At 38.2% G+C, this 24,910-nt stretch overlaps 1 protein-coding gene across 1 annotated transcript; it reads right to left on the reverse strand.

Annotated features, from left to right (window-relative positions):
* Nucleotides 1–11,787: 11,787 nt before the first annotated feature.
* Nucleotides 11,788–22,714, reverse strand: GCS1 (mannosyl-oligosaccharide glucosidase). The gene is made up of 5 exons (XM_080278723.1): nt 22,662–22,714; nt 18,743–19,019; nt 17,966–18,123; nt 17,341–17,518; nt 11,788–13,662 (listed from the first exon to the last, which is right to left on the reverse strand). The coding sequence occupies exons 2-5, from the start codon at nt 19,007–19,009 to the stop codon at nt 11,788–11,790; spliced, it is 2,478 nt and encodes an 825-aa protein (XP_080134849.1). The 5' UTR covers nt 19,010–19,019; nt 22,662–22,714.
* Nucleotides 22,715–24,910: the final 2,196 nt, after the last annotated feature.

Below are 24,910 nucleotides of genomic sequence, written 5' to 3' on the forward strand. Positions count from 1 at the left end.
AAACAGTATCTTATATTGTAGGGGTTTAACATCAAAACTATAGCTAATCCCTCCAGTTCAAAAAGCTGACTAGGCTGAATAAACCTGTAAGGAGATGGCAAAAGCAAAATGAAAAGGACATCTTCAGGCTCAATAGGTTTAAGGTGACAAATGGAATGAGTGGCTGGTTGGAATCCCAACCCCTTTCTTAGCATTTGCAGATGCTTATTGCTACATTATTTTCCAGAGTTCTTCATGCATGCAATCTCATATCCCCTATACTATTGCCCAGCACACAATGTCACCTTCATCATTGCTCTTATTGATAGTTGATTAAGTCGGAAAAATACTGAATTAAACAAAAGAAATGATAAAACTTTATGTGAGTGTCTGAGCTTGGGCAACATTTTAATTAGAAGTACTATACTGTGTAGGTAACCATCATGATAAACTGGGCTAGAGCATGCACTGTCGGAAAAAAGATGAGCATTCAAGCCCACTCAATGACCAATGATTGACATCAGATGGGGTTGGAAAGACCTCTTAACTGGGGCAACAACCTACCCCTCCATGAAGGAAATGCATGACATAAAACCTGCAGAATGCTTTACAAACCCATCAGGTACAGTAAGGTGTTACTACTGCACTGGTACAATGTTGTAGGTACAGCACCACAGCAATATAAATAGGTACTGTACCATTAGCTCTAAGGAGGTTTCTATCACAAACTATAATGCCCCATTGTATGTAACATATAATAAGTAATGACTCTCTTCTGCATCACATGTTGTTATCTTAAATTAAGATCAGTGGAGGATGCTGAAGCTATCAGTCACAGCACAAGCCAAAAACAAGGAAAAGTGTGATGGACAAGGAAGATGTGTTTTTCTTCTGCTCTCCTTTCTTTGCTGCATGACACTACTTTTCTGCCTAGCAATACTGACACTCCCAGAGAACATCTTCCTGACAAATCCCGTAAGGTTCACTACCCCATTGCAGTCTATTCTCTGTTGTCACGTCTGTCCCCTTCATTACTAACTGCCAACATGCTTATTAATTCTGATGTAGTCTAGAGTCACTTCCTCATCATCTAGTCACCAGCCAGTTGTATATTTCTCCATGTGGTATCCTCTTGTGTCTCTCAACATTTCAGTATCACAGCACAGTTCGCCTACTGGTCTCTTTGCTTGCTGTATTGTCACTTTTTACTTCACATGTCTACATCAGACTATCTTTCTTAGTCATTTCCTTGCTCATTCTGCTCCTAAATTCTGTCCCATTGAGAATGTAGTTCTCCAGGTTACTCCTCCTTGGTCCTGACCACTTCCCTAACAGAGGACTTCCTTGACCTTGGGCCTGATGAGCATTAGTATTCACAGCACTATCCCAGAGCTAAACTTCTAGAAGCATAAACATCCCTTCATACTACTTGATGCCTGGTGGTCTGGTTAAGATGCTCCATCCAGATGTGGCCCAAAAGGCATGTTAGTGACTCAAGCTGATGGAAAGATCCCTCAGATATTAAATGGAGATGACTGAATGTTTGTGTGTCTTTGTCTGTAGGTGGCTTTATATTGAGTGACAAGCCAAATGCTTTCCTGTAAGCAGGGAACCATTTACAGTGCTGGGTGGTAACCACATAACCAACACATACATATTCCCTATGTGCTAACAAGTGGGTTGATGGAGGGTTAGTGCCCCTCCCCATAAAACAACTAACTCAAAGTCAATCCCTTGTGGGATTATGGTGTCTGGCTATAGATGGACAGATAGTCTGCTGCCATGGTTAGAGGAAACATATGCTTACTTCAACTGATACCTTACTCCACAGAGTTACAGTTTAAAAGATAAGTTTTAGTGTTACCTGAATTTAAGATTAAAACTATTACTTATTCCTTGGGAGGGAGGGGGATGTGCCACAGCAGACAAGTTATACTGCTGTTACCATGGCACATCCCAAACCTGAGGGGTTAGGGAGAGCTTCATTAACCCCTGCAATAAGAGATGGCTCATCTACTGTAAGTTAAATAAAATCATCACAGAATAGCAAGAATAGGGATTTGAAATACAGTACATCATCAGAATGAAATGGTTAAGCTATGATGTCATGAGACATGGAAGTGTGACAGGAAATACTATTACAGTATTATAAACAGTGTAATATATATAATCTACTCTTAGTATAACTGAAACTGGCGTATTAAAAATATTTAACTACTATTTCTCAACCAGTGACCTAATATTACAGCAAAAGTATGCCCTGCACTCATGAATGATGCAAGATCTGTAGAGATCAAGCCATCTCAGCCACAGTCATTCATGCAAACTTACACTGAACGTTAGTTTTATGAGGTACAGGATTGTGCCAATACATATGATGTATCAGTCTGCTTAAACTGAATGAAGATTTATAATACTAGAGATTTAAAGGCTTTAAGGCCACAGCTTTCTAAACAAATCTGTTTCTTCCACAAATTTCTTTTCATAGGTCACCCTTAAGTTTGTTATTCATATGGGTATACTGCACATTGCAGCATGATAAACTAATAAGATTCTGATAAAATGTATAGTACTTTATCCACCAATCATTATTAACAATAACAGTGACTTAATTAAAATACAATTCACCAGAACATGTATTTCCCCAGAAAAATTATATCTTTACTTGAATTGCATAGGAGTGATAAGGGCTAATCTGGAAGTATCAGGATTTTTATGAAGTCAGTGCTGCAAGTCTTGAACATACTACAACAACAGTTTTGTGTGAACTGACTTATATGCCACCATTTACATTTTGCCATACAGTCAGAAGGCATTCAGCAATTAGTAGTAATACATGTTGCCCCAAGTTCAACTGCAATGTGAATTCGTTGGACTGCATGCCAATACCGCCAACCTCATGCAGTCCATCTGGAGGGATTGGGTGGGAAGCTGTGGGACATTTGTATAACCAGGCAGGGAAGCTGCTGGGTTACATCAGTGCCATCACCAGAAGCCATCCCTCTCTGGCATCTAGTAATTAGCAGTCAGTCTGCACTAAGACTTGGATGTACATGGGCAAAATGCTACTTTAAATGATATTAAACAAGACATGCTTCTGGCTCATGAATAAAAGGTTAAAGATAAATAAATAATGTAAAATAAAACAAACCAATGCAACTTTATGCGAGTCACGGGCAACTTTTAAGTGAAGAAGTGTCAATTCATCAGTAACTTAATAATGAAGTAACTTTGACTGAAAAAACATTAATGAGGACAAACTGATTGAAGCAGCCTACCTGTACATTCAAAACATACTTGATTCAAAGTAACCTCTCTTTGTTTCTGTGACTGGAAGAAATTTTGCAGGGACAGCTAAACCAAAATAACAAGACCATCTACGGAAACACCATCATAAATAATTTTGTCAGTCTGGAAACTTTTTAAATAGCTCTCATTTCTTACATACTGCTAGCAATTTACAGTCAGCTTCATTCAGTAACCACCAAGAAAGTATGCAGTGTCATCAAAAGAAGCATGGCTTCATTTCTTAAACTTCTGAGCTTTTTTTTTTTTTTTTTCCAATTATAATCTTGCCTTCTCCTGGTGATTTTAGTCAGCTTAGGATACACTCTTCAAAACAGAGAGGTAAGATTAAGGGTCACATTTTTAAAACTGAGGGTGCAAAGGTGTAAGGCTCTTATTTTTTTATGGTCATATATGGAACACCTGTAATTTTTAGAACTGGTAAGTCTGCGTGCAACTAGTAAGTGCAGTCAACAACGAACCAGAAAGGTCATAAGTGTTCTGTTATCACATGCTTTAAAAATAATTACAAAATTTCCTGGACTTCTCCAGACTTGCACTCCTCCAGTCTTAAAAATAATGGCCTATTGCTTTGCCTAACCCTATTAATACAAGACTCCTAAGTTGAATAAAATCATCTTATGGAAGCGAGAGAAAACTAAAAGGGACATCACCTGGATTCAAGGGGTTAAAAGCTGGTACTCTGCTATACACAATGGCAACCTATTAAGCCATTACTGATAAGCAGTTTAAAGGTTAAGTTACTGCCATCCTGAACTACATGCAGTCCTCATAATGGGCTGGAGTATGTGTTCTAAAATATCGTAACATTTTCATACACCTGGTATGGTAAACTGGGGAAGAATTGGGCAAATCCTATTCCTATGTAACACTGGAACTGTAATAAGCAATTTTTCTGTGATCTGTGAATTTAACCCATTCTCTCTGCAAAGTCTTTTTCATATTAAATTTTTTTTTCTATCACCAGATGATGATATTCGGCTTAGGAGAGACTTTTCAAACCACTGGGATTAGATTTAAACTTCATTACCACTACCACTAATAGAGATCTTTCCTAAACTGAATAAATCACCTGGTGGTAGCAGTATGAAGCCAGTAAGAAGAAATGTTACTAGACCGAAGGAGCCAATAGCAAAAATCTGTCAAAAAAGCCAACATATAATGAGGACTTTTTGTATTCTGTAGCATAACAACCTACAACCCTAACTGAGAATTATGTATTTTAGCTACTGATGTACTTGTAAGAAGGAAGAAATGCATGCATCTTATACGAAAGCTCTTTGTACTGTTCGTATCAGAAGTAACAAGAGAGAGAATTAGTTTCAGAGAAGTATTCTAAGCTCTACATATAAGGCAGTACTGAGATCTGAGAAAATATTCAGTGAGGCACACCAGTCAATATCAGATTAATAATTACATTTTTAATACAGACCCATGTTTTTGACGTTCACGAGATGTGAACAGAAAACTACAGGACCCTTGGTTCATATGAACCCATCTCACTACCAGCAGCAACATTACAACACTTTTTATAAATTTTAAATAGTCTTATCAGCATGTTAACCCCTTCAGTTCAGTAGCATATTTTTCATTTTATTCTTGGTATCTCCAGATGATTTTATTCAGCTTTAGAGATTTTTTGAAATGCAAGGGTTAAATATAGGCTTCATTAACCCCTTCAGTATGAGAGGAGGCCTTTCCTAAGCTGAGTAAAATTGCAGTGAGGTAACAAGAATTAAAAAAAAAAAAAAAAAAAAATCATCACACTGAAGGGCTTAACAGTATATCATCATTACAACACCACTACTAAATGTTAAATGGTACTTTTGTATATTATCAGTACTGTACCATACCGAAAACTTCCACCACAGTGCCCTCCATAACATTTACAACTGTTCATTTAGACAGGCCACAATTTTTTAAGTGCAAAATACCATATCTATACCTCCAAGAATATAACCTAAGTCCCTTCTAGATTGGTAAGCCAAGTCTGGGCACTTAACAGGCCTGAGTTAATAATCCTAGGGGGTAAAACAGAGGCATGAACACCAATATATACAATACGCATTGGTGTACCGTCTGAAATATATTTAAAATACTTTCTTCAAGTAACAGTCTGAGATGGAGGAGTTCAAGATGGGATAGTGGGCTATGAGGTCCAGTAATTATATAATGTGATGAAGTGGGTGTGATCTGGAATGTGAAGTATGGTAATGAAGTGTATGAAATGTGGTAATGAAATATGTGAAGTTTGGTAATGAAGTTATGTGGCAATGAAGTTTGTGAAGTATGATAATGAGGCATGTAAAGTGTGGTAATGAAGCATGTGTAGTGGTAATGAAGTATGTGAAGTGTGGTAATGAGAACTGTTAGATGTTAAGTGTAGGATACAAGAAGCAATTACAAAATGCATGTAATGTACTGCCGACATTCCACTTATCAGCATTTCACTGACAAACAACTGGAAATCATGCTAAATGACATGTACAATACAAAATTGGCAATATGAAGATGCACATAGGTTTGCTTCACTTAAGAGGACATTACATAATCAGCTCATCAGTCTTAATACCTTTTCAGTGCTTTATATTACGACAAAAATGTCTGGAGTCCCTCTTTACATACCAATGCTTACACTACTTAACATTTGTACTTCCAGTTACTCTGAAGCTGTAATTACCATAGCCTATCTGACACATCTGTAACAATATGTACTGTGAAGCATAATTTCCTCAAGAGTTTTTGGTATAATTACCTTGGTATTATACGGTACATGTATCATCCGAACATTTTCCATGGCAACCTTGTATTGTTATACAATATGTACTGTACTACTGTACTATATGTACAAGTAACAAAGGTTTGGTTCAGCTGAAATACAAACCTCAGGAACCACTTTGCAAACTGAAACCTAGTACAGTTTACTCAACTTTACAGTGATAGAGGAGGAAATAATGAGTCTCAAAACATTAAGAACTTCACCATCCTCACACATAAACATTAACATGTCACTGATCCAGATGGTATAACTCAAATGGACTGCAGGAAGCCATCCATCCATCCATCATCCAATCCTACGTTGCCCCAAGAGGAGTGTAGAAGCCCGGGGCTAGGCAGTTGGTCCTGACATTTAAGATGAGAGTGACCAGCCTCACTCATCCCTGAGTGGCATTACATGAGCAATAAACCCCAATCACCCCTTGGATATAAACCTTATCTGGTTCAATCCGACTAGAGCACAATAATTACCCACTAAACCACCAGGCGCCAAAATATGGTTATATGGTTACCACCCAGTGTATTAAATGGTTTCCTGGTGTACAGGAAACCATTTGGCTTGTCACTCAGTGTAGAGTCACCCACAGGCAGAAGGGAGAGGAAAGAATGAAGGAATGAAAAACAGAAGAGGGAGTGTAAAGTCACCCGTAGGCAGAAGGAAGAGAAAAGAATGAAGGAAAAAATGACAGAAGAAGATGGAAGGGAACAAGGATGGAGGAGAGGACAGGGCAGACACCTGAGAGCAGCACTACATTGAGTGACTGGATGGTGGGCGCCCCCACCTAAAAAGCCAAGTACTGTAATAATTACTATACACATAATGCATTTAAGTCAGTCTTTGTGTGAATCTACTTTTTTTTTTTTTTTGATACAATAAAATGGCTGACTGTAATCCCTCAAACTCTTCTTGCAGTTAAAATAAATATGGGATGCAACATGAGCAACAGCTGAAATAAAAAAAAAAAATTTACCCAGGTGGTCAGGTATTTTCTGTAGGTTGGTGCTGGCACTGGTTTTGATGTCATGCTGGTTTAGTACACATCCCCTATGTCCTAATACCTGCCTGAACATCTCTACCTAACTTGTCGGTGCATACAGTGCAGCTGAACAGACTATAGAAATGTAAAATGAAATCTGTAGGTTATCATATCTGAAAGTGATGTACTGTAACTGAAATCATTTGCCAGAGTATACCAAGATAATGCATAAAATACAAAAATAACAAAAGATGATGTGATGACCAGGAAGACTGACTACATGAAAAAACTATACGCTGCAGGATGCTAGGTGGGGGGAAGTGGTTCAAGACTGCACCCAGTTGCTTTTTGTGGCACTTCAACAAAGCACTGAATAAGCAGCAAGGAGTAACTGTATCCAAGCTTTGTTATGTGTAAAATCCACTATACATTCATATATGGAGTCAAAAGAACCTCTGGAAGGAAAGAGGTAAAACTGAACAGCACCATGATATGGGAGAGGATGGGAGGGTTGTGGTTAAAGTAAACTGGTAGTGAGGTAAGAATACAGGAATAGTGGAGATGCAGTCCTTATCTGCTTCCATGAATAAAGTTTCTGATTACCTTCTAAAAACAATGAGGCAGAGGTTTTATTTCTTGATTGTATTTTGTACTAAAAGTACTGTTCATGATGTATTATGAACCCCATAATAGAATTTCATGGAAAACAATGCATGAGAAATATCCTAGACATAATTCAACATACAAGCATTCTTGTCTTTCCTCCATTCTTTCCTCTTCCTTATGCCTATGGGTGACTCTACACTCCGTCTTCTGTCTTTTTTTCCTTCATTCGGGTGACACCACACTAAGTGACAAGCCAAATGGTTTCCTGTACACCAGGAAACCATTTACTACACTGGGTGGTAACCATATAACCAAATTATGGCACCTGGTGGTTTAGTAGGTAACTAAGGTGCTCCAAATGGATTGAGCCTGTAGAGGTGTATATCCAAGGGATGGTTGAGGTTTATTGCTAACGTAATGCCACTCAGGGATAAGTGAGTCTTGTCACTCAAATCTTAAATGTCAGGACCAACTTGTCTTGCCCTGGGCTCCTACACTCCTCTTGGGACAACACAGGATTAGATGATGATGATGATGATGATGATGATGATGATGATGATGATGATGATGATGATGATGATGATGATGATGATGATGATGAATAAGGATATTGGAAAATTACCACTAAAATACAGTACTGTACTGTACGCCGTAGCTGGCTGATAGACCTACCACTACATGCACATAATTAATATTGTATATGCCAGGCAGAGGCAAAATTTACCAAAGATTTCAGAACTCCCAAACTGTAAGATCAACAGTCACAAGGATCTAAGTAATGGCTGTGATCACCTACTGATCTACTATTGTATAATTATGCATTACAAAGTGACTTAGTACATTACAGCAAAATACATTATTACATCCTCACAGGAAGGGGATATTAACAGGATAGGTTTACCAGGGAGCATGAAAGGTTGATACTGTGAAATGCAAGTGTATGGAGTCAGAAGCCAACGTCAACTATGGAGAATAAAAAGAACCATTCACATGTGTGAACAATTAACAAATTTTCAACACTTTATAAATGTTTCTTGCAGCTGTTGTGAGAGTCCAATCTGAACAATCCCCACATCATTGGTAGAATGAAACTCCTACATTCAGCTGATCATTCTCATTCCCTTCCCAGTTTCATAATTTTTTTTTTTTTTTCTGTATCTAAGCACACTTTCAGCTTGTTTCATAAATTTCAACAGCTACATATATACACTGCAATGAAATTTTCCATCATAAAGAATATATAATACACGTGTAACTAAAATGACGAAACAAGAGTTTGACAACAAATGGGTGAAAGCTTTTCACTGCATCCATGTCTGGTCTTTGTAGCTCTGGCCATGGACTCATTAACATGTCATGTACTCACATGTGCCCATGTAACAACACACAAAAAAATGCAGTATATATATATATATATATATATATATATATACTGTATATATATATATATATATATATATATATATATATATATATATATATATATATATATATATTCGTTTTTATTTTTGAAGGTTCCAACATGCTTGAATGCATCAACCTTGGTCACCTAATGGCAACTCTCCATGCTGCTCGATCTCTGGCAGCTTTCCTATTTAGTCCCTGAACCCTGAGGTCAAACTCACTGAGATCGTCCCAGGTCTTTTTTGGTCTACCTCTCACCACCCTACTCCCAACACTAACAATTCTCACTTTCTGCACCTAATTAACATCCCCCATCCTCTCCACATGCCCAAATCATCTCAATCTACCTCTCCTCATCACAACACCAATACACTCCTGTTCCATCCCACCTCTCAACTCTTCCATCGTAAACCTAGTCCCCCCAGGCCTTGCACTCAAGGATGCAATGCACATCCAGCACCTAATCATTGCCAAATCTGTACATCTGAGCCTGCAAATATCCCCTTCCTCTACTGCCCAGGTCTCACTACCATACAGCATTACACTCCTAACACATGCCACATACAAATAATAGAGAGAGAGAGAAAGAGAGAGATCCTGTACATTGACTGACAGCTAAAATATTTAATGTGGAGAGGATGGAGGGTGAAAGACTGACGAAGAGAGTGTATGTGAGTGAGGTGGAGGGTGGAAGAGGGAGGGGGAGACCGAGGATGAGATGGAGGGATGGGGTGGAGAGGTATATGAGAGAGGGGGGTGTGAGTTGGGAGCAGGGTAGTGAAATGGCGGGGGACAGGGCGACTTGGAGGCGATTTGTTTGTGGCCACCCCAAACGGGATTGAGGCGTCTGGCAATAGATAGATAGATAGATAAATATTAGAGAAAAAATAAATAAAAAAATACATAACTGACTAAACCAGCCCTCGGAACAAGTGAAAGTTTGAAGGCACAGTTAGCATATACAATGCACCTCACACCACAACACCAGTGCAATGTACTACCATACCCCCAACTGCTACACATAACTATGTATACTGAATCGTGTAGTCTGGTATTTGTTTTTGTATAATGTTTGGGTTCTGTAGGTATTTTGCAACACCTATATAACTATTTACAAATATTTAATACAATACCAAATTAGGCCACTAAAAACCAAAACCATCACCATAAACCATAATGACCTAAACCACAAATGAATTATGCTAAAAAATAAGAGTAATACACAGCTCACAGGTATAATGTCATTAAAATACTGTACCTAGAAAAAAGAAAAAAAAGCTAATTTCACATGTATCAATCATAATAGGTTAATTTATATTTATACTTGCAATCTGTACATCATGGTATTTTTTATTGGGTGGAGGTTGGAGGTTGGCATCAGGGTAGAGTAGCACAGTACTATTTAAGTTTGTGACTACCCATTCTGAAAACCTGGGTCTGGGTAAAGGACCAAAGGCAACAGGTAGAGAATGAAATACAGGTAATATACAGGGTGGTCTGTAAATAACACTCAGTTACAAACTACCTAGTGGTATCTTATGTATCGCAGGGATGTCTTTGTCTGCTGGCATAGACACAGGTGTGGCAGTGGGAGTACGAAATGAACAAATAATGCAGAACAGACAATGACAGCAATAACTAAGCAATCCCCACAATACAAGAGATATCACCCAGCAAGGTGAAAGAGGAGTGTCATACAGCATATGGACCACCCCATACCCTTCTCCACCTCATAAAATTATACAATGTAACAGAATGGCATTTTCATACACAGTCCAAATTAGAGACAATAAAACTAGATAAATTATAATACTGAACATGTCAGTACAAAAAATTTAAATTATCTGATGTTTCCTGTTCTGGGAAACAAAAATAAAACTTCTGAAGTCACTGCTGGTACTGTATACTGAACAAACCAACAAAATCAGAAAATACTAAACAGAAGTGCATGAACATAAGAAGGAAAATAATAATCAATGGTGATAATATGCAAAAACAGGCCAAGTTCGATTTAGAATTGGGTTACATTCACGGAGAACTGGTTGGATAATACTGTAATTGATGGTATACAGTATTACACGTATGGGATCGTAAAAATTACAGTATATACGTGAACAACTACTGTATAATGGTTGCTCATACGGCGAGGTTGACCTGTACTGCAAAAACCTAAAATTACTGGCATATCAATATAAACTTGTTGATTACTGTCTGTGTTGTCTGTACTGACTGTGTAATATGAAGCTATGTGAAACCTTAGTTTGTGAGTGATATACCCCGGGCCAAACCTGTTGTATACAATATGCCTTCCTCCAGTAACCTACTCTCAAGACTGATACCTAGCAAATAAGCTGTAGTATTTTAGCCCAACTACTGTATGTAGGGGCTATGCCTTGCCTATGTTCCTCTCCCTCCTCCCAAGGTTGGTGATAAATGACTATTATATGTAGTTAAGAGATTTTGTGATTTCCAGTTTTAAATGCTTTTACAGGTATTTTATTTTTTTTACTTAAGAACATGTAGTTGACACTGCCTCATATGCCCTAATCCTATCTCTCATTTTTCACATGGTATGAGCAGAACACAATGATATACTTGTATGTGGATATCTGAATTTGCTATCAATCACTGTAACAGAAAAAGTGATGGGTTAACAATAATTTGGCAACGTTATGTGTCTCCAAATCAAGCACCTGAATATTTATACTTAGCTATTTAACATAGCTCTGACTGCCATTTAATAGGTTTCCCCCATCATAAGCACCACAAGAGCTGTCCAACCTGTGAATGGCCTGCATCCTTCTCCTCTCCCAGTTCTGTCATTATAATGTTCCCATAAATATCCCGTTCTTTTGTATTCACGCAATACATTACTGATCACATTTTTCCGAAGATCTGTATATATTTCTCGAGCCAGGTCTCTGTGTGGGCCATCCGTATTGCCATAATAATGGAGGGCTCGCACTGCTAGGTAGTTCATGTTAATCCAAATAGGTCCTCGCCAATATGGGGGATCATGCTCAGTGTTTTTCTTGTTGTATAAAGGGGAATTTTTGGCCAAAGACCGGAGACCATAGTTGGTCCATAGTAGATCTGGTCGTCGAAGGTCCTCCAAAACCTTTCCAAGTTTGGCTGAGTATGGGTCTATAATTTGAAGGAAGAGGGGAAAAAAGCTAACATACCCAAATGAATCTACAAACTTTAATTTTGGGTCAGTCTGGATAACACGTCTCATCTCAGAATTAGGTGTAAGACGTTTTAATTCTACATTGTCTGTATGAAGCCCATAGTCCATGTAGCCATTGGCAGCATAGGACCAATGTATTGCATCAAGAACATTGTTATCTGAGAGGTATCTATATGCATCATCAAATCGGGATGGGTCTTTCTCCACTAGCCTTGCAATATCAGCCATCAGTCCTGACGCCAGGGTCATCCAACATCTGAGATCCAAGTGACGCTCATCTGAGGTGGGGTGAGATGCACGTGGGTAATCATCCAGACCTGATGTCAGAGTTTTGGGGTTGAGTTCCCTTACTGTCTTTGAGTCCCTTCCACGCCACCTGTAAGTTCCTGGAGTGTCCCCTACTTGTGTGGTGTTAAACCAGTTGTACCAAGCCCTCAGTCGTGGCCACAGGTGACTCAGGTACTCGTAGTCACTATCTGATAACTCCTGCTTGAACGCTGCCATCATGGAATGTAAGGTGAGCAGCAGAGTGGGAGGGTTAGCATTTTTTCCTCTTTGTACCACAAATTCATCAGGCACTCGAGCGCGAGCCTCCACGCCTAAGATCTGTTCTCGAGGTATCCATCCATCCCAGTTCATTAGGTCAAACCAATGAGCTACAATATCTTGAGAAATTTCACGATCCCATTTAGAGATAAGAAGATTATGGAAACCTTCATCCCACAGGAAACCTCTAGGAAAGAAACTTCTTGAAGGTACAGCTGTGTAAAGGGGAGCTTTCCAGTATGGCACAGGGTCATTGTTGTACTCTCCAAGCACCTTAGATGCACCATAGAAATAGCCAATTCCACCAATCATATTACTAAGTGTAGCCTTGGCAAAATCCACTTCTTCTTTAGTAAATCCTTTTTCTTCCATGGTAAACATCTTTTCAAAATCTGCGTGGAACTTTGCTTCATATTTACTTAACTCCTCAGTTAAAACATCACCCATCAACATCCCAGGTCTGTCTACAAAACTGTCACTCTCAAATACTATATCAACTTCAAATGGTACCTGTCCTACTACCTGATAGACAACAAAATTTGGCTGTCGACTGATGTCTTCATGATCAAACATTTCTCCAGCAAGTCCAATGTACTTGTCTGCTTCAGTTTTACCTTGAAAGATTCTCAGACCTTTGTAGACTGTTTCCTTGAGCATATGTAGCCCTAAATGCCTGGTACTCAACAGGCTGTGGCGCAAAATGGTCCCATTGGTACTGACAACATGCAACTTGAAGCCTCCTAGTGCAGCAGAGACTCCCCTGAGAGAGCCAAGGGGATGTGGTGATGTGAGTAATGGCTGCAACATGGAACCTTCATCTTCAGGGTCCAGGGCCACATAGTAGAGAACTGATGCCTCCCTTCCTGCCTGCTTCTTGTTCTGTCAATGTGTATTAAAAACAACTTATACCTCAGCCACTTCATAAATACAGGTCAACATCACAATGACAAAGTTCATACTATGAAAGAATATATCATACTGCAGGTAGGAAAGTCAATCTACTGAGTATGTCACAAAATGTCTGTGATATAAAGGAGTGCCAATAAGGAAAACACTGTCATCTTAATTCAGACTCTCATGTCCTCACTGATACAGGGAGTCTACTGGGCCTATATTCTGTCTGATGACAGACCTTGACTCTGTAATTCATTTGTTAATTCAATAATACAGCCACCATTTTCTCATTATGATTTATTTTCAGTTACTGACTCCATCACAGATCATCTTCCTCTATAATCAGTAGAGTCCTGTACTGTCAAATAAACCTTTCTTGATATTTTACCAGAAAACACTGTGGTGCTGCCAACAGTAATGTATAATGTAACAGATGATACAGTTTTGATACTGAAGAATCAGGCTTGTCTAAACATAAGCCTGGTGGACCACAGGCTGAACCTGTTTCCTGTAGTGTATCATCCTCCTTTCAAGGGACAGGGAGAAAGCTAGTACAGCTCTGCCTCTTCTGCATTCTATATACTTCCCCCTACTTTCTTGTGAAATAAAAAACAGGGGGGAAGGGGCAATAATCGTACTGGTGCCACTATGTGAAGGCATCCCTCTCTTAACATGAAAGAACCTTGCAACTTTAGATCAACTGCACTAGACAGCCATAGTCACACAGCTACAAAATGGCAGAATGGTTAACAGTAAAGGTAAACAGACAAACAGTTTGATGTATGAATGACTACCACAGCTGGTTAAACCAAAACCTCAGAACCAAATTATCAAATCAGACATATAAATATGACTATACATTATAGGCAGAGGGAGCTCACTCACATAAAATACTGTCTTATAATCCTAATCACCATGATACAATGAAAAAATTAGAACTGCATGAAGAAAAAAAAAAAAGCTAAATAAATAAGAACACACTTCCACAACAGACACACAAAATAAACATCATTATCAACCTGACCTTCTTTCCCATTTAATGATAAGGTTAGGCAGGGTTAAAAAACAAGATAAGAGGAAGCACAAAAAACAGCAAACTATCAATGGCACACCCAGTGAAATGGGCCAGACACATTGCATTCAAGACCCTGGAATCCTGGGTCCACCTTACAAATTTAACCATATGAACATTTTTTTTTTTTTTTTTTTTTTTTTTTTTTTATGGACATGCTTCAAAATACCTGCCAAACAAAGGAAATCCATCTACTACTGTACCAATTTAAGACTCTGGTGCCAAAATCTAATGACATGATCCTCAATGCATAATTCATTCAACCAACTCAGTCACCTGGCAGTTTCCTGGTCTTATCAACTACCACAAATTTAACAATCACTGAAAATGAGGGAGATTAACACAAGATGGATAAAAAATATGCTGGTGGTAGGTGGGCGCACTCACCATCCACTTGACTTAGTGCTGCTCTCAAGTTCCTGCACTTTCCTCTCTTTCTTCTTTCTTTCCTTCCTTCCTTCCTCTTCTGCCTTTCTTTCCTTCATTCTTTCCTCCTTCTTCTGTCTGTGAGTGACTCTACACTAAGTAACAAGCCATATGGCTTCCTGTACACCAGGAAACCATTCACTATAGTGGGTGGTAACCACATAACCACATTATGGCATCCGGTGGTTTAGTGGGTAATTATGGAGCTCAAATCGGATTGAGTAGGTGCAGGTTTATATCCGAGGGATGGTTAGGGTTTATTATTCACATAATGCCACTCAGGGATGAGTGAGGCTGGTTGCTCTCATCTTAAATGTCAGGACCAACTTGTCTAGCCCCTGGCTCCTACGCTCCTCATGGGGCAACACTGGATTAGATGATGAACGAATGAATAAATAAACAAAATAAATAAATAAAAAGAAGCTCAAAGCAACTAAAACAACCAAAATCACCAAATATATGCCTGAAAAAGAGATATGACGAGATGGACACAGCTAGGGAAGCTGAATAGATTTCCCAAATACTGTAAAACACCGTAACTTCAGACAGCGCCCAAACTTCGGACGTTTTGCAAAAAATGTAATAATTGAAGCTGATTGGAAATGAGTGCGATATTTGCAAAAAATAATGATATGGGTAGGTAGGGTAATTTTTAAAGATTATTATGTATAAGTCCTATTAAACTAGCTTGAATATGTGAGGGTAAAAAAAAATTTATGAACCAAATGGAAAAAAAATTGACATTTTTTAACCCAGCAAAACTTTGTTCACACAGAACAAACAGTTTCAATTGTAAGATCGTGATTAGTACGATTATATGTGGAAAAGTGTTGTAAGTACTGGACAGTAAACTATTTTAAAACATATATCCATAATCTTGCCATGACTGTCTCAGTGAATATCTCTGTATTTTTCAGAAAAAAATCCTAAATTCGGACAGACAAATTACTGGAAAAATACAGACTATAGGTGTTGGTGTGTATGTGGGTGTGTGGGTGTGGGTGTGTAACCACAGGCCTATTTGGGATATTTGTTTGTGTGTGTGTGTGTGTGTGTGTATAAGACTAAAGTGTGTAGCCTGTTAATACATTCCATGGTGCCTTCATAACATGTGCCTGTGTGTGTGTGTTTGTGGGTGTGTGGGTGTCAGTAGAACCAGTAAGAAGTAAGATGTGTTTAACATTATATTATGCTATTTCAGTATGCACTTGTTGAGTCAGTGAGGTAGCTACTTGATAATTAAGTGAAGTTTTGTTTAGGAAAAAGAGATCAGTTCCCCTTACAGCTTGGAATGTATGCAATGCAGTTTTATATAATTTTTTCACCTGAAAAAGTTTCTGAAGAGTTCTTTGTTATATTTAAGGCCAGAATACCTCAATACAATGTGATATGATGCATCTTAATGTGATCTCAAATTATGAGCTCAAAAAAGAAGATATATTTGAATATTTCTCTTTATATATGTATAACCTGGGCCATGAGTGCCCAATATTTTTTTTTATATTTTTAAAAACTTCTAAAGTGTCCGAAGTTTGGCCAGTGTGTCTAGAGACAGATGCTATTGACCATTCTCATGTTTAAAGGGCAAATACCTGGATGTCCGAAGTTTGGAGGAGCTGTCTGAAGTTAGGAAATTTGTTCCTAACTTTGGACACTTGAAAAAAAAAAAAAAAAAAAAAAAAAAAAAACACGAGTTTAGCGTGATTATTTTTTTTTTTATTACCGTATGTGGATTCAGTAGGTACTGTCTCTGGCTACCACGTGACACCAACAGGGATAAAATTGCACCATTTTCCACAGAGTTATTCATTAAAACACATAAAAAATGTCCGAAGTTAGGGTGTTTTAAGGTACTGTCTTTTCCAAACAAGCTAGTATAAAGAGTCCTTTCTTACATTAGGTACCAGTGAAAGTCCATCATCTTAACATCTTCAATCTTAATAGTTACTGTATTAGTAAATAGCATCTGTACTACACACACACACACCTTTGGCATTCATAACCAAACACTGTGTTCACATCTCATATTTTTTTATGTCCAATTGTTTCCAATTCACTGGCATAAACACCTCCTCTATATCTGCTTATAAGTGCCTCCTATCAGCACTACTGCTTTGCTTTGCTCATAAATTTCAAACTGAATATAAATCAAGCTAACTAAATACCTTTGGCAGAACAGTAATCCTTCCAGACCATTCTCCTCCATGCTGCCCTCCAGCTCTCTTCAAAAACTTTGTCCAAAGAGTTACATATTTATCTTCAATGGACTGGATTCCTATGTTACGAACATCATGAATCTTCCAACCATATTTTGAAAGGTCATCAGCTTGGTCACACCAATGCCTGAGGTAAAGATAATATGGATGTTTGAAAATTACTGATTAGCTAAATGTAACAGGCTATATAAAGCTGATGTTTACAACAGAATATGCAGCATACAACAATAGCCTACTTATAGAGGCAATAATGAATAAAGCCTAAAAATGATGCAAGTTACATGCATTATTCAATGTACCACTATATAGTTTTTAAAAAATGTTTAAGACTGTTTAAAACTGTTATGGTGAGGTGGTCTACCCATGGTCATGAATATATTGATATGCTTACACCTGTAAGAAAACTGGTTTGTATGAATAATCATCCCAGGAGAACAGCATCCATTATTTTAAAAAGATTGAGCTATACAATCACTCAACATGCATTACATTACACTTGTCTAGTATTACACTAAAAACAAAAAACAAAAAAAAAATTTAAAAAAAAAAAAAAAGTGCTATAATATTACCATACCTAACTGCCAGCATATTATTCTGGAAATGTCCCGGGACAAACCACATAAGCCCAGTAACAGGTGAGGTTGGGTGGCGTACGCGTGTTCCAAAATAAACACCTGGCCTGTACGTGCCCCAATACCTCTCTGGCACCGCAAGACCAGTCAGCCCCACAACCTGTCAAGAAAGAAAATACAGTACTTACCATAACCTTCAACATTCATTTTACAGTTACAGTTTAGTCCCTGTTATAAGTAGCCTTTGTTTATGTTCTTTTCAGCTACACTCTTTGCACATTCATTTTACTGTTATAGTAAGTCCTTGTTGTAAGTGGCCTTTGTTTATGTTCTTTTCAGCTAACTCTTTACACTTTAACTTGGCTTAAAATTCCCATCACTCTACCTTGAATGATGAACTCAGCTAACCTCAGACAGAGAACAGTCAACAAAAGGATAGGGTCTGGCCAATCCCATATCCATTGTTGGTCATGGTTTGGCTGCAATAATCCATCCACCTTAAACAGGCTGAGGATTTTTTCCATTGCTCAATGGCAGATTAAGACAACTATCCAGCTGTATGTCTTATTGATAAAACTTTTTTGTGACCAGAACTACATTCTAATGTTAATCACATGCTACTGCTCACCATTCAAATTGAAGAGAGATTTTAACCCAAGTTAAAATGGAGAGAGTAGAGGATGGATAGGCAGTGCACAAGTGCACGAGTGTAGTTAGTAAAGATTTTTTGACACAAAAATATCAAGAATTATCTGTACTGCAATGAAAATATAACACACCTTTGGTGCAGATAATGGAGTATTAATTCTTGTCTCCATATACCCTACATAGAGGAAATATGCCACAGCCAGCACCACCACGCCTGCAAATGTCATGTAAAGTAGTGCTGGACACCAGCCATGGCGCTGATGAGTGTGCCTGAGGTCCTGCCTCCTCTCACTCCGGCACATTGTCCGGGCATCTTGCAGCATGGCCAAATCATTCTGAGCGTAGCTGTTACCTGGCCCTGGCCCACCTGACACTTTCATCCGCCGTTGCCGTGCCATATTTGCTGTACTGTAGTTGAACAGAAATAAAGTACAGTCAGCCCTTGCCATAAGATGTCATTCTAACAATAATTTTTTATATTAAGTTACTGTTGTTGCCTACCACTGACCCATCTGACACCTTTACCCATCGTTGTCATGCTATATCTGCTGTAAGTGAACAGGGGCTACAGCATACTGTACCCTCATTAACAGACGTGGATAAAATGGATGAGAAGGAAACACAATTAACACATGTGAAGATGAACACTATGTCTAACACATGTGCAAGTGAACTCTGTAGTCAGGAACATTTTTTTATATCTCTAACACATGTGAAGATGAACACTATGTACCTAGAAATATCTGAGAAATAAAGAAAAAGGGAAGGGAATTGTTCCCCCGAGCTAGACCTTATTAGATCATATATGGTAGCCCTGTTAGGTGACAGGAGGACGCCACCCCTCCCGGCATGGCTGCTACTGGGCATGGCTCGAAATTACGACCCCCCAGTCCCAAGAGAAATAAAGACCTTGCCATATGCTCATTCTTGTGTTTCCATGGTCATTTCATCCACAGAGATGGAGCCATCTTAGAAAATGGAATAGCAATACAGTACTGATAAAGGAAAAGAGAACACAATATTACAAGTGAGAAAACATGGGTGGAAGTAACTAAAATATGATAAAAACAGTACAAGGAACATGAATAAATAAAGCGGCCTAGGCACATCTCTGCTCATCTTTCCTCAGCTGAGGATTAATATTCTATGGATAAGTATTGATGTTTTTCATCACTAAACTACCAGACAAATCTTAAATGTGTATGGTAACAGCTATGACTTATAATACAGTACTGTGCATGTCTCTGCTTGGACTTCAAGCTTTCCATTATGAAGGTATCCTTGTTTACTCTGTTTTTGCACTTTCCAGGGATTTTTATACAGCTTAAGAATGATCTGTAGTGTTGTGTGATTTATGACATCTATAACTAATCCCTCCACTTTAGAAAATCTCTCCTAAGCATACCAGAATCATCTAGAAATGGCAATAACAGACAAAAAAATTCATCATCAGAGCCATGGAGTTAACTCAGTGTACTTGTGGCTGAAGTCCCTTATGACTGTGTAGCCAGATATCAAGCCTCCTACCACATTTCACTTTCATGATAGCAACATCCTGCCAGGTTTGAGGACTGCAAAATGCTAACTACCAGATTTTACAGATTACTGTCATATTCTTTCCATTCAAACACATTTAGCTATATAACTGCACTGAATTTTGAAATTACTAACATTCACTTTCCAATTTACTTCTTGTGTACAGCTACCCTTTTACAGTATTCACAACAAAGATAACAGTTTCTACATATTACCCTCTAATTCTAATTTATCTCCTATACCAGCTGTCCTGCTCTTCAACTTCTGGCCCCTACAGCCCTGGAAAGTCTTCAATCAAGTGAATAGAAATATATGGCACTGGCCTGATTAAAGTACAAAAGACATCCTTTAGCTTGATTTCTAATCTCTACCCTATGGGAAGGACCTTCTTCAGCAAAATAAAATCATATGGTGTTAGCTAGTGAGAGAGAGAGAGAGAGAGAGAGAGAGAGAGAGAGAGAGAGAGAGAGAGAGAGAGAGAGAGAGAGAGAGAGAGAGACAGACAGAGAGAGAGAGAGAGAGACAGAGAGAGAGAGAGAGAGAGAGAGAGAGAGAGAGAGAGAGAGAAAAAAAAAAAAAACGATGTGGATGCATCTGCTGTTTGGGGCTGGGTACCTCATCTCTTAAAAACATGTGTGACTGATAAACACCCTCATTCGGTTTAAATGGTTAATGAGACTATATATAACGCTTATATCCCATGGGGAGACTGTCTTTTTTAAACTTTAAAGTCGTCTGGTGAGGAACCATAAAAAAAAAAAAAAAAAAAAAAAAAAAGACATCCCAGGCTGAAAGGCACAAAGATTTCTTTCAGTCAGGTGCTTATATATTCCGTAATTTCATATTTTGCAGGGGGTTAAGATTATAAGGCTAACCAGTCATAATAAGCTACTGATGCATTTACTACACAAATAAATGATTACCATGCACAAAGAAAGTTTAAACGATTCTAAACAATATGAATATCAGTAAAATAAATATTAAACACCCAAACCTGGAGCAGATGGTAAATTTTTAAAGTCACACCTTACTATGACACCAAAATTAACTCCTTAAGAGCTACCGGTAACAGGATTGATCAATCCTTTTTCAGGATTACACAAGATAGGCCTACCAAATGTGATCAACAGAGGGGCTTTTGAGAAAAACTGCAGACAACAGACTCCGCTCAAATTGTGATGGATATCAGCGCCAACCGATAAGAACTAAGTCCTGAGTAGGGAGGATCCAGGCCCGTACCCATGATGGGGGGGGGGGATGATTCCCCCATTGCCCTCCGGCTGCCTTTCTCTACCCCAATATTTTTGTTCCCTCTCCTCTTCCCTCGCCTCTGACTGTCTCCTGTTCCCTCCCTCCCCCTCCCGCACATACTACATCATACTGCTGTGGTTCCCCCCCTTTTCCCCCCCTCCCTGTCTCCATGGGGAGGGTTATATCCCCTGTACCCACCCTCCACACCTCCGTTCTCCCTCTCTGCCTGTTCTTCATCTTGTGGTAGGGGGGGTAGGGGGAGGGGGGAAGGGAGGAAGGGAGGGGGGTGATAGGAATGGGTGAGGAAGGTCATGGGAGGGGAGGAATGAGGGAGGAATGGGGTGGGAGTACATAGAAAATGGGAGTTGCACCACCTGGAAGGCTAACTTTTTTCAAAATTGATGGGTTATAGCTCATAAACCAGTTGGTCTAAAATGCTCTGGTCTGAAGCATAAGGTGTGTAAATTCAAGCTTTAAACCTTGGGCATACCCTAATACTTTTTACTTCTGTATGAGTCGAAAAATTAGCTTCATATACAGATTTTCACGCCAGTAAGGTCGATCAAATTGTGTAGTCTAGGGGTTAACGTGGTCAGCACTTAGTTTACGCAGTCCTAAGCGAACTTCTCTATGCATATCTGCCACAAATGCTTTTTCCTATAATAAAGAGAGGGGATCCTCCAGCAACTACCTCCATCCTTCTTTTGCATCTATATTAAAATGAACTAGCTTACTCTAACCCAACATATGAAAAAAAACAAACCTAACAGCCTAACGTACCATGAACTAGTCCAACCGCTAAACCTAACCTACTTTTACATCTGATACAATGCTGGATGGAGGTAGGAGTTGAATAGCCTCCTATTCCTTATTTATTAAGGACTGATTACTTACTAAATTTAATAATTTGCAACAGATGTTTATTGATATCACTTTGAATTGCACTAACTACATAGTAAGCACACTAATTCCTGTCTCCATCAGGTCAGGATTATTCTGAAATAATACAATTTCTATTTAATGAAACTGATCAGAATACTGGACAAATTAAGTGATGGTCTACTGCAGCCAAGCAACAGACATATCAGCTGGCACAAATATAAGCGAAGTTTGAACGTTATCTCACCATCACAAAGCAAAATACCGGTAAGCATTCTTATGGGAATACTAGCATAAAAGAAAATTCTGCCACTGTTCACTTCGTCTTGGCTGAATGATTTTTCTGATATATTACAAGAGCTAATAATCATCTCTGCTACTAACCTCAACTGTTGTGACTGTAATCTAGATTCTGCTGAATATCAGGTGCATAACTTTATAACCAAATATGGCAGGTTACGCTCAAGACCACATGAAAAGCACCGTCAGTTCGTTCCAGTTTTGTTCTTAGAAAATAGCAGGTTATCAGCGTCTTCATTAGCTGTATCAGAATTACCCGGCCGAATCAGCTGTTGTTGTTTTGACGGGTCATGACGTGTGCTGGTACTTGGAGAAATCGGATTGTTAATAATTCGGCATCTTTCACTAACTTAGATGTTCATTAGGACTGGGGATACCAGATGCTCAAACCATGCAAGAAATGATTATGAAGAATCCTCACTAAGTTGACTTTATATAAGCATAATGAGTAAACACGACATCGTCTTCTTCTTCTCTAATGAGTGGTTGGACATGCATGAATGATGACGCTACCTCGCGCATACACTTTCACACCATAACACCAAATGTACACTCTTTTTATGCATTCTAGCATGTCTGTGTGGAAAATGCAGTTATGTTGTATATATGTACAGACTACAGAATATGTATTAGTAGGTTACCGTTCATCGGAAGAGAGGCAGGTTCTTGCAATAAATGTTCACCTCTGCATTTGCCATTGAGACTTAGTAAATAACACAATCCAAATTTTGAAAATCCATAATATCAGAAATGAAATGGTCTTGTAGCACTCTTACTATCAGCTCAAAGCTATCACTGTGCATCCCCTCACTTTCACACAGGTACCACTTCCTATGAAGAAGAAAGTAATATATATGATGTGAGACATTGACCAGAATTAAAATGAAAAGTAGAAGAGGTAAAAAATTAATCAAATCTTTATCCCCTAGCATTTATCATGTTAGTGATCAACCCCAGTATAAACTCCATGAACTCCAAACCATATTACCAGCAGTGAAACAACATCCCCTCTACCTTCAGTGGTAGGTGAAACAAAGTAAAATAAACATACAGTACTGTAATACTTTATTTCATGCTTTACATCTCTTTTTTACTTCCTTCAAAATAGGTACCTCTGCAAGATCATAAAGAAATACTTTTATAGGCAAATTAATTCATAATGAACAATTAAAAAAAAAATACACATGATGCAAAAATAACTAACATTCAAATGCAAGTCTTGTCAAAAAAAAAAAAAAAAAAAAAAAGGAAATTAAAGTATACTGTATTGAAGACTTCTGAATACAGTGATGAGAAACTTATTAATAAATTCACAAATTTCAATTTGCACTGTACTTAATTCTAAAAGCCTGACTCAAATATACAATACAGGTAATGTACAATAATAGCACCATATTCTAGGACATAACTGTCTTTGGATATAATGGGACTCAAGATATAACACACAAATGTTCATATAGTTCGTATAGAAAAGTCATGACTAAGTAAATGTACACCCTAACTGAAGATATATAAAAGCTACAACTAAACACTTGCTAATTTATCAGAAACAGAACTATCTAACTTCCTAATTAAACTCATAAGTTTATGCTTTGTCAGAAACATATACCTTCAGTCAGAGAACCTCTTTTTCTATTTTATTCTTGCTACCTCTGCATTTGTCTAACTGGGATGAAAGAAATATTATTTCTTATACATCCAAAACTGTTCTTTTCAATCAACCAAAACCATTCAGAAGAATATCCCATAATATTCAACAGTACATAAGAAACTGAATAAAGAAGCTACTAGAGACTAAGCAGCGTCGAGAGCTGCCACTATGTAACCAAGGTCAATCCAAGCCAGCATATTAGAGCCTTTATCTAAATAATAGTCAAGCTGTGTATGTGTAATTACCTGATTGTAAATACAATTACATAAATATACAAGACCAGTAATAGATATCAACCTAATTCTTCTTGCATTAGGTCAGCGTAAGGCCAGGGAGTGTCAGAAAAATACCAAACAAAAACTTTGGCAATCATGCGTGATGTGACAGAACGAAATTGTTGGAAATTGTAACACACAAAAATGTCTGTCAGTGTATTAGTTTGTTTCTTTCATGAGAAGAATAACAGATACTGACCTAATTATTTTTGCACTAGGTCGAGAATATCATAATAATAATAATAATAATAAAAATAATAATAATAATACAGTAATAATCTATCTATATCATAACGATCTGATTTCTGTATCTTTGTTGGTCTGTCCATCTGTTACCGTAACACAGCAAAAATGGCACATTGTAGCACAATATCTGTAAGAGCAAGGTACCGCTAAAATGCTCTAAC

The sequence above is a fragment of the Coenobita brevimanus genome, chromosome 74 (assembly GCF_032717465.1).
Source record: "Coenobita brevimanus isolate Jiangsu-jjx chromosome 74, ASM3271746v2, whole genome shotgun sequence".
Lineage (NCBI taxonomy): Eukaryota > Metazoa > Arthropoda > Malacostraca > Decapoda > Coenobitidae > Coenobita > Coenobita brevimanus.